This window comes from Oryx dammah, unplaced genomic scaffold (assembly GCF_014754425.2).
Source record: "Oryx dammah isolate SB20612 unplaced genomic scaffold, SCBI_Odam_1.1 HiC_scaffold_16, whole genome shotgun sequence".
In the NCBI taxonomy this organism is placed as follows: Eukaryota; Metazoa; Chordata; class Mammalia; order Artiodactyla; family Bovidae; genus Oryx; species Oryx dammah.
The window spans coordinates 10,968,993-10,979,604 of record NW_024070200.1 but is presented as its reverse complement, the minus strand read 5'-3'; the positions used below and the strand labels follow the sequence as shown (position 1 = coordinate 10,979,604).

The window sequence follows — 10,612 nt, the reverse complement described above, 5'->3', positions numbered from 1 at the left end:
TGAGCTCCGGGAGATGGTGATGAACAGGGAGGCCTGGTGTGCTGTGATTCATGGTGTCGCAAAGAGTCGGACATGACTGAGTGACTGAACTGAACTGAACTGAAAAAATAAAGTCTGACACTGTTTCCACTGTTTCCCCATCTATTTCCCATGAAGTGATGAGACCAAATGCCATGATCTTCGTTTTCTGAATGTTGAGCTTTAAGCCAACTTTTTCCCTTCCCTCTTTCACTTTCATCAAAAGGCTTTATAGCTCCTCTTCACTTTCTGCCATAAGGGTGGTGTCATCTGCATATGTGAGGTTATTGATATTTTCTCCTGGAAACAGTATGGAGATGCCTTAAAAAACTAGGAATAAAAGCACCATGTGACCCAGCAATCCCACTCCTAGGCATATACCTCGAGGAAACCAAAATTGAAAAAGACACATGGATCCCATTGTTCATTGCAGCACTATTTACAATAGATAGAACACGGAAGCAACCTAGATGTCCATCGACAGATGAATGGATAAAGAAATCTTGGTACATATACACAATGGAATATTACTGAGCCATAAGAGGGAATGCATCTGTGTCAGTTCTAATGAACTCGATGAACTTAGGACCTATTATACAGAGTGAAGTAAGTCACAAAGAGGAAGATAAATATCGTATTTTAACGCATATATGTGGAATCTAGAAAAATGGTACTGAAGAATTTATTTACAGGGCAGCAGTGGAGAAAGCAGAGAAAGCAGTGGCAGCCCACCCCAGTGCTCTTGCCTGGAGAATCCCATGGATGGAGGAGCTGGTGCGCTGCAGTCCATGGGGTCGTGAAGAGTCGGACACGACTGAGCGACTTCACTTTCACTTTTCACTTTCATGCGTTGGAGAAGGAAATGGCAACCCACTCCAGTGTTCTGGCCTGGAAAATCCTAGGGACGGGGGAGCCTGGGGGGGCTGCCATCTATGGGGTCACACAGAGTCGGACACGACTGAAGTAACTTAGCAGCAGTGGAGAGAGAGACATAGAGAATAGACTTATGGACATGGGGAAGGGGCGGAGAGGGTGGGATGTATGGAAAGAGTAAGCTGGAAACTTACATTACCATGTGTAAAATAGACAGCCAACGGAAATTTGTTGTATGGCTCAGGAAACTCAAACAGGGGCTCTGTATCAACCTAGAGGAGTGGGATGGGGCAGGAGATGGGAGGGAGGTTCAAAGGGAGGGGATATATATATACTTATGTCTGATTCATGTTGAGATTTGACAGAAAACCAGAAAATTCTGTAAAGCAGTTATCCTTCAATTAAAAAATAAATTTACAAAGTTGCAGGAAAGAGAATAACATTTGTCTAAGTGGGTGTTTCTACCTGGGAAATCCCATGGACAGAGGAGTCTGCGGGGCTACGGTCTATGGAGTCGCGAAGAGTCGGACATGACTGAGCAACCAAACAACATCGGAACCTTGTGACCATGCCTACCTGGATAACTGCAGGAAGAAAGGCTTCAAGAAGATCCCAGGAACCAGCTACACCATTCTTTCATTGTAAGAGAAGACTGAATTCCAGCCCTGTGCAGAGAGTTCTTAGGAACACTGGTCTACCATCTTGTCAGTCTCCTGGCATTTTGAATAAAGTCTCTATTCGTTGCCCAAACAATTTTCCTCTCAATTTCTTGCCCTGTCATGTGGCAAGCAACATGAGCTTAGATTCTGTAATAGGTGTAGAGTTCGTGACGGTGGGGGATGGGGGTGGAAGGCACGCACACAGATAATGTCATTTAGGGTCATTTACCACACCACCTCGATTACCATATGACCATATTCTCCACGCCCTTTCAGTGTATCTGTAGAGCTCCTGGATGTCACCTGCTTATTTAACATATGCTGACTGCCCCGTGTGAAATGTCAGGCTAGATGAAACTCAAGCTGGAATCAAGATTGCTGGGAGAAATACCAATAACCTCAGATATGCAGATGACGCCACCCTTATGGTAGAAATTGAGGAGGAACTAAAGAGCCTCTTGATGAAAATGAAAGAGGAGAGTGACAAAGCTGGCTTAGGACTCAACTTTCAAACATCTAAGATCATGGCATCTGGTCCCATCTCTTGTTGGGAAATAGGTGGGGAAACAATGGAAACAGTAACAGACTTTATTTTCTCAAGCTCCAAAATCATTGCAGATGGTGACTGCAGCCATGAAATTCAAAGACGCTGGCTCCTCGGAAGAAAAGCTATGACCAACCTAGACAGCGTATGAAAAAGCAGAGACATTACTTCGCTGACAATGGTCCGTCTAGTCAAACTAAGATTTTTCCAGTAGTCATATATGGATGTGAGAGTTGGGCTATAAAGGAAGCTGAGCACCGAAGAATTGATGCTTTGGAACTGTGTGTTGGAGAAGACTTTTGAGAGTCCCTTGGATGGCGAGGAGACCAAACCAGTCAATCCTCAAGGAAATCAGTCCTGAATATTCACTGGAAGGACTGATGCTGAAGCTGAAGCTCCAAAACATTCACCACTTGATGAGAAGAGCTGAGTCTCCTCAGTTCTTAGTCACCCACCTGTTGCTGGGCACTAGGACTCTGGAGCAACAAGCCTGGTCTGCACCAGGCGACCCTCAAGTCTCAAGCCGGGTAGGCATGAGATGGGCAGGGAAGAGACAAGCGTTAGGAGGGAGTAAATGAGAGCCATTCCAAGACCTCGCTTTGGAAGCAGCTGGACCTGCATTGGGTCCTGCTTTGGGTAGCAAAAATAGTAAAACAAAATTAAGAGTAAAACAACTAATTTGCTATTCTTTCTTAAAGGGAAATAATTTGGTCATTTGCTTTTAGCAGATCATGTAAAATAAGTAAAATATATACACATATAAGAATATACAATAGTTACATATGTCATATAATAATAAGGAATATATATATAATTATATATATATATACACACACACACACATATATATATATATGTCTCAGGGGGCTTCCCTGGTAGCTCTGCTGGCAAAGAATCTGCCTGCAATGCAGGAGTCACTGGTTCAGTTCCTGTGTTGGGTGGATCCCCTGGAAATAGGGTACCCACTCCAGTACTCTTGCTTGGAGACTTTCATGGACAGCGGAGCCTGGCAGGCTACAGTCTTGGGGTCACCAAGAGTCAGACATGACGGAGCGACTAACACTTCTACACATCAAGGGACAAAAAGAAGTAAATGTAGAAATACTACCAATTCTGTGAATGCCAGGGTGTCACCAAAGGAAGGCACATCAAGGGGAATTCACTGCCTTAGTCACAACTACAGATTCCTCCCCAGGCACTCGTCAGAGATGGTGCTTTGACCATCAACCTGCTCTGCCTCCTCAGTTATTACAGATATGAGATTAGGGCTCTCTGCCATTTGTCAGCCAGGAAAAATGTTTTGTACCATAAACCTGCAAATCGTAGAGGGCAGGGAAAATAAAGTTCACAAGAATTGCAGGTGAGTTTTATAAAAAGGAGGACTAGGGATTCCTCACATACCCAAGAAGGGGAATCTGGGAGGGAAAGTCATGCTCCTGCAGAAGCCCCGCCCCTCATCCTCCCATTAGCATGCAAAGGTGAGTTCTACTTGGCACCCAGCCTGGGATGAGGGTGACTCACCTCCTCCTTGCACTCTTGGGGTCAGAGGTCATCCAGGGAGGGACTATTTAGCCTGCTGGAGTTCTCAACAGCCTCACTCTGTGCAGGGCTTCACACACTACTCTTCGATCCCCAACAATTACTAAGCAGGGTAAGTGGGGGGCTGGGAGGTGGGGAGGGGAGGGAGCAAAGGGGCTCCACTCTCAGCCTCCCTCTCCACTTCCATTGGGACCGCTGTCCCTGTGACCAGAACTGAGTGTGTGGAGGGGGCTTGAGCCCACCTTTACCATGGGGCGTTGGGAATCTCTGGTCTTGTCTTGACCCAGGTTACCTTGAAGCCCTGAAATTTAGAGCAGGTGGGCAGTGAGCAGGGGATAGAGATGGGGTGTTAGAGGTGGCCAGGATTCTGGAGATCAGGGAGCCAAGCAAAGTCATTATTAACTTCAAAACTGTGGACTGAGCAGATTAAGGGGGTGGGTTGGAAGTGGTCCATAGGCTGCAGTGGGACAGAGGGCAGGGCTGGAACGGCAGACAAATGCCCCCCTGAAAGTCGCTCAGTCATGTCCAACTCTTTGTGACCCAAAGGACTGTACAGTCCAATGAATTCTCCAGGCCGTTATAGTGGAGTGGCTAGCCTTTCTTTTCTCCAGGGATCTTCCTAACCCAGGAATCAAACCCAGGTCTCCTGCATTGCAGGCAGATTCTTTACCTTCTGAGCTATCAGGAAAGCCCCAAATCAGGCAGAGCAGTTTTTATTTCACACTCTGTTTCCCAGAAAGACAGTGGTGTCCTTGGCTCCAGAACCAGTGTTCCCACACTGCCTCCAGGATGTCAGCTAGAGCCATAGAGAGTGGGGAAGGTGATGCCTTGGGCCCCCTCCTGCCAGAATTGCTGCCGGAAGGTGAGTGCCCTTGGGGAAGCTCCCGAGGGTGGGTTGCCCAGAGCTTGGGGTTCCTGGGTGGGCAGTGGGGGTCTGGGTTCTGGCCTGGGGCTGCCACCAGGTGCTCTGGTCCCATCAAGGCTCTTCCCCCTGGGCCTCAGCCTCCTGCTCTGTGCAGTCAGGACCCCCAGCTCTCTGCTGGTGCTGGGCCTTCCTCTCTTTGTTTTCTCCCTGGTTCACCTCCAAGCACCCTTGACGCCTCTCAGCTCAGCTTCCTCTGAGGTCCTCTCCCTACATCAGAGATCCTGGGGGCTTCAGGAAAGGGTGGAGTGGTCTGTTCCCCCAGCTTCCCGCCCCGCTGTGTGCTCCCCCATTATTTCTTTCTTCCAGAGGAGGAAGAACCTTCCCAGTCAAGCAACCAGGCCTCTGATGTTTCTTCTCCTGGGAAGCCACCAAATGGGCCGCGTAAGGGGTCAGATGACTCTGGCTCTGACCCCAGAGATCCACCCAAGTCGAAAGGCAGGAATTTCTACCATTATGCAGGTAACGGGTCTCTGAGCACCAATCTACAGATCCTCACCCCACACCCACTGCTCAGCTCTACGTGCTAAGCTGTCAGTGTAGGGACAGTCTTCCTGATGGAATCTCTCTGACACACTGTCTGAAAAAAGCCACAGTGTACAGGAGATGGAATAAATGAGGCTCTAGAATCAGGAGGACCATACTTCAGGGCTTAGCTCTGCCTCTGACTTGCTGGGTGACCCAGAGCCAGTCACTTGCCCTCTCTGAGCCTTCATAAGTTTGTTTTTAAGCATAGGGGTAGGATGAGGTTACTCTTAGGTGTCTCTCAGTGTTGGGTAAACTCCAAGTAGGTGGGGCAGAGGTGCTGCTCAGGTTAGATGCCTGACAGCCACCTCCACAGGCTCGGGCATGGCTCTTTGCCAGGTAAAGTTCACTGCCCATGCCTGCCTTGTTGCCCCCCAGCACCCAAGGCAGGTAAGTTTCATTTCTCCATTTGTGCACCTGCCTTGATGCCCTAGGGAGCACTAATGTCCTCCCAGAACGCACCCTCCAAGAGCAGTGTCACCTCTAATGTGGGGCCACCCTAGGGGCAGGGCACCAAAGGTATCGGCCTCTTTTTTAAAATCAGGTGACAATACAGAATAGAATTTAAATTGCCAAGATGACAGTTTGTCAACATAGGTTGAATAGTGTTAACTGCATTTTCATTCTTGTGTACTTGATCTCTAGAATTCTTTTCATTTTCTGAAACTGAAACTCTGTGCACATTAAACATTAACTGTTCATTTCCTCCTGCCCCCAGCTTCTGGCATCCACAATCCTTTTTGTCTCTCAAATTTTGAGTAATGTAATCTGTTTTCCATATCGGTGGAATCATACAGTATTTGTATTATTCGACTCATGTATTTTACTTAGTATAAAGTTCCATATGTTCACTCATATGTCATAACTTCCTCTAAAGCCAGAATGATAATCTCTTGTGTGTATCTACCACATGGTGTTGACCCATTTATCCACTGATGGACACTTAGATTGTTTCCACTTCTCGACAAAAGTGAAAAATGCTGCTATGAACACGGGGTGCAAATATATCTTCAAGACCCTGTTTTGCAATCCTTTAAATCTATATCCAGGAATTAGCTTGCTGGATCATATGTTTTTCTATTTTAACTTATTCAGGAACTGCCGTAGTATTCTCCATAGCTCTTGTACCATTTTACATTCCTACCAACAATGCACAAGAGTGCCACCTCCTCTACATTGAAACCAAGACTTGTTATTTTATGTTTTTTGGTTTTTTAAATAGTAAGTTTCCTGATGGATGTGAAGTGGTATCTCGTGGTTTTGACTTACATTTCCCTAATGATGACTGAATTCAAGGATCTTTTCATATGCCTGTTAGCCATTTGGATCTCTTTAGGGAATTGCCTAATTGAATTCTTTGCCCAATCTTAAACCGAGTTCTTTGAGTTTTCTGTCATAGGAATTCTATCTACCACACCTTGAATATTAGTCCCTTACTAGATACATGATTTGCCAAGGTTTTCTCCCATTCTATAGGTTGCCTTTCCACTGTGTGGATTGGGTCTTGATGTAGCTCATTATGGGTGCTATAACTAAATGCCATAACCTAGGTGTCTTAAAAAGAACAGAACTTTATTGCTCACATTTGTATAGCTTAGGAAGTCACAGGTCAAGACAGCAGTAGACTGTTTGTTGTGAGAGCTCACTTCCTAGACAGCCATCCCTGTGAGCTTCTATGCTGGGAGAAACAAAGGAACTGGCAGGAGGAAGGGCTGGAGGAGTCTCTCTCATAAGGAAATTGATCTCAACCAAGAGGGCTCTGCCTTCAAGACCGAATCACGTCCCAGAAGCTCCCCTCCTAACACCATCACATGGGGTATTAGGTTTCAGTATGTGAATTTATGGGAAGACAAACATTCAGATCATAACATGACTTTGCATACACAAAGATGCACTCCGTTCATACTTCTTTTTCTGATATTCTCCTTCAAGGCCTCCTTGTTCCCAAGCCTATACTTGGCATGGTGGGAGACGGCAGAAAAGGAGGATTTACACTTGACTTTAAAACGCTCAAAAAGCAGAAACAATAGAGACTCATACTGCCTTGTGGAAAATTCTGTGGCAGCAGGAGCACAGTAGACTCACATTGAGTCTTTGGGTGGAGGTGGCTCAGGAACATTGGGAACGTGTGGCAGAGCCCTGGAAGATGTTGCTGGATGTGTCAGGCAAAAGATTGAATGCTGAGGGCTGGGCGTGGCTTCTATTCTTTCCCCAGATAGAAGCAGAAACCAGATCAACGAGAGCCTCCTCATCCTCACTAAGGAGGTGAACTTTCACCTGTGGGCACAGGGGGCAAGGAGGGACCCCAACACCTTCACTCTTGTCTGTACCCAGCAGCCAACAGATGTGTCTCATTCTGTGTGTTGCCCCCATCTCTGATCCTGGACAAGGAGAGGTGATGCCCATGAGGGTGGCAGTGGTAGAGTTAGAGAGATCAGAGCGAGGCAGCCACGAAGCAGGACACACCTTTCCTGATGGGGGAATCAGGGATGCTTTGTGCAGAAAGTCACAAGTAGGCTGAGCCCTGGCAGTTGGGGGGCTTCCACTCCAGCTATAGCCTGGGAAGGGTATAGTGTGTCTGAAAGATGAACAAATCAGAACAGTCAAATTTATTCCTTTGCAAATAAACCAGCATGCTTTTCTGATGTGTGTGTGTGTGTGTCTGTGTGTGTGTGTGTGAGTGTGTGAAAATGATACTGAAGGTATTGAAGTTAAAGAGCTGTATGGAATGCTTTCAAGGCAGGTGCCTCTTCCAATCTGGAGAATCACAGAGCTCTGGACTCTTGTCTAACATCCTTGATCCCCAGAACATCAGACTTCCTGTAAAAGTAGAGAGAGCCACACAGGGACTGCTCTGTCCTGTGATCTTGGCTTCAGGGATCCCTTCCCACTGGGACGGCAGCAGGGACAAGAGGGGAAGGCAAATGCTGGCTATTCACAGGAGTTCTGTCTACAGGCAAGACTGCTGCAGCCGTGATTGGAGGAGGTGAGTCTCTTTGTAAAGCAACTCAAGGCCCTATATGCCCCTGTCCCTGGGTGCCTAGGAGAGGCTGGCCTTGACTGAGTCCAAGATTGCCTTGAACCTCAAGACCTGGGTGAGTAGAGGTGGGGTGAAAGGGGTCAGAGGTGGAATTCTTGAGGTAACAAGAACCTTGCTAAGAAGGAACGAAAGCAAAGCCATTCACAGCACCCACTTCCAATCTCAGCTTCTCCGGAGTGCAAACAGTGGGAACCCAGGCAAGGCGTTAAGTGAAAGTGAAAGTGAAGTCGCTCAGTCGTGTCCGACCCTTTGCGGCCCCCTGGACTGTAGCCTATGAGGCTTCTCCGTCCATGGGATTCTCCAGGCAAGAATACTGGAGTGGGTTACCATTTCCTTCTCCAGGGGATCTTCCCGACTCAGGGATCGAACGCAGGTCTCCCGCATTGTAGGCAGACGCTTTACCCTCTGAGCCACCAGGGAAGCTATCTGAATCTGTGATTTCTCCTCAGAAATCTGGGGCAGGGTTTTCTCCAAAGGCCTGTAGAGAATGTGTGAGCTGAGTTGTGTGGATTCCTCTGAACTGCTTTATAATCCCAGTAGCGCATCCAGTGCCAAAGTAATGCCCAAAGAGGCCTGGGATTCACGTTCTTAGATGGGTCCCATCTTCGTACTTGTGTCCACATCTACAACCTTCCGTTACCTCAGACGCCGAGGCTCTCAGGAGAGCAAAGGGGATCCCTCACCTTATGTCACAAGAAGGTGTCAGGGAGATCTAGAGAGTCAGTCCCATGGGGCCAAACCCAAATCTCCTCTCTCCCTGCAGCCCTGGCCGTGGCGGCTGTGCCCGTGGTGCTGGGAGCCATGGGCTTCACAGGGGCTGGAATTGCTGCCTCCTCCATTGCAGCCAAGATGATGTCAGCGGCTGCCGTGGCCAATGGGGGTGGAGTTGCTGCTGGCAGCCTAGTGGCCACTCTCCAGTCCGTGGGTAAGTGTCTGGGCAGGAGAATGGGGAGGGTGTGACAAACCAGTTCAGGATTCAGGCACGAGGCCAAGCCTGAAGGAGGGCCTCTGTGCTTCTTCCAGCTTCGTGGTCATCAGGGTCCTGGTCCTTTGTGTCACCCTCACTGTCCCCTCTTCTAATTGGGAATACGGTTAGTGGGATGAGAGGTGTGCAGCTCAGGAGGCCGGCATTCTTCATCAACCCTATATAATCTATGTAGGTGCCCTCCCCTCCCTGGGCCCAGCATGGTGCTGTGGAGGGAGGGGCAGCCTGTCATTTCTCAGAGGGCCTGTCCTGTGGCTGATGGACTGACCATCAGAGTTCATGTCTCCTCTTTGGGCAGCCATGTGCCGCCGCCCAGACATCCTGGGGTATCAGGAAGTAGAGCAGGCAACAAAGGTGGGATATCTCTTTCCTTGGCCTCCAGATGGTCCTGGGATTTCTGACTCCCACAGCCTTGCCAGCGGCTGCTGGGCCTGCCTGTCCCCTTGTGTTCTAACCTCCTCCTCTCCCCCAGGGGCAGCTGGACTTTCTACATCATCCAACATCCTCCTGGGCTCTGCTGGGTCAGCAATTGGGGCATGGCTGTGGGGTTCAAAAAAGAAGGCCCCTTCTCCACCAGGATCCAGTACTGAACAAGAGAGCGGTTCCCATGCTGGAGATGACCCTGCAGGGTCTCAGGATGTCAGTCCCCCAAATGACAAGCCCTCTGCCTCCCAAAATTCTTCAAAGAATCATAAGAAGTAAAAACAAGATGCTGTGATCTTTCATGAGTGTCCCTACTGGGTTCTTATCAGACAGGGTGCAGGGCATCTGTAGAGCCACTGGTGATAGGATATGGGCCAAGAACTCTGTAAGAATGGACACTGATATCCATGACAGGATGCCAGGTGTGTTTCCACTCTATTGTGATCAAAAGGGAAAGTGTTAGTTGATCAGTCACTGCCGGGAGCCAGCACGAGGAGTCTCGCCCGTGGCAAAGGTCATGAGGTTAAGGGGTCCGACAGGCAAAGGCAAGTCCAGCCTTAAGGGAGTCTCACTGGATTTTCTCGAGCATCTACCCTCAAACCAGAATCTGCCTGCCTTACTGCGTTGTGCTTTTTGCCTACTTTTCTGACATTAACAGGGGGCTGTCCCCCCACCACCTTTTTCTGGAAAAAGTTAATTTAGAGCTTTTAGATAATAAGTCTCCTGGGCATAGTGTTTCAATCCAAAAACCCCTCTGATGGCTTTCTAGCCTGCCTACAAGACTCAGCTGTGCATGTGATTGTTTGCATCCTCTGGACCGCGAGAGGCACAGGAAGCTTAAAACATCCTAGGAATATAGGGGCTTCCGAGGAGTCAAAATCATTAGAATAGGACTGATTAAGGGTTTCATTTGTTGAGCCAATACTTGCTGCCAAATTTTCATATCTTTTATTTGTTGATATAGTTGGTATATAGAAAAAACAAGTAGCAACATAGATCTTTGAGTTAAGTACCTTCTTTGTTATAACCCACTGTGCCTTTGTTCTACAGGGATGTAACTTTATTTAGTACTTTAAAGGTGATG

The 10,612-nt window shown here is 48.0% G+C and overlaps 1 protein-coding gene across 2 annotated transcripts; it reads left to right on the top strand.

Annotated features, from left to right (window-relative positions):
- Window positions 1-3,638: 3,638 nt before the first annotated feature.
- LOC120874965 (interferon alpha-inducible protein 27-like protein 2) lies at window positions 3,639-9,828 on the top strand. 2 transcript variants are annotated; one of them, XM_040256584.1, is made up of 6 exons: window positions 3,639-3,745; window positions 4,370-4,495; window positions 4,865-5,017; window positions 8,037-8,066; window positions 8,884-9,045; window positions 9,578-9,828. In XM_040256584.1, the coding sequence occupies exons 2-6, from the start codon at window positions 4,423-4,425 to the stop codon at window positions 9,805-9,807; spliced, it is 648 nt and encodes a 215-aa protein (XP_040112518.1). In that variant the 5' UTR covers window positions 3,639-3,745; window positions 4,370-4,422; the 3' UTR covers window positions 9,808-9,828. The 2 variants fall into 2 exon arrangements, with proteins under 2 accessions (XP_040112518.1, XP_040112517.1); XM_040256583.1 differs by having other exon boundaries at window positions 3,640-3,745; window positions 4,374-4,495.
- The last annotated feature ends 784 nt before the right edge of the window (window positions 9,829-10,612 follow it).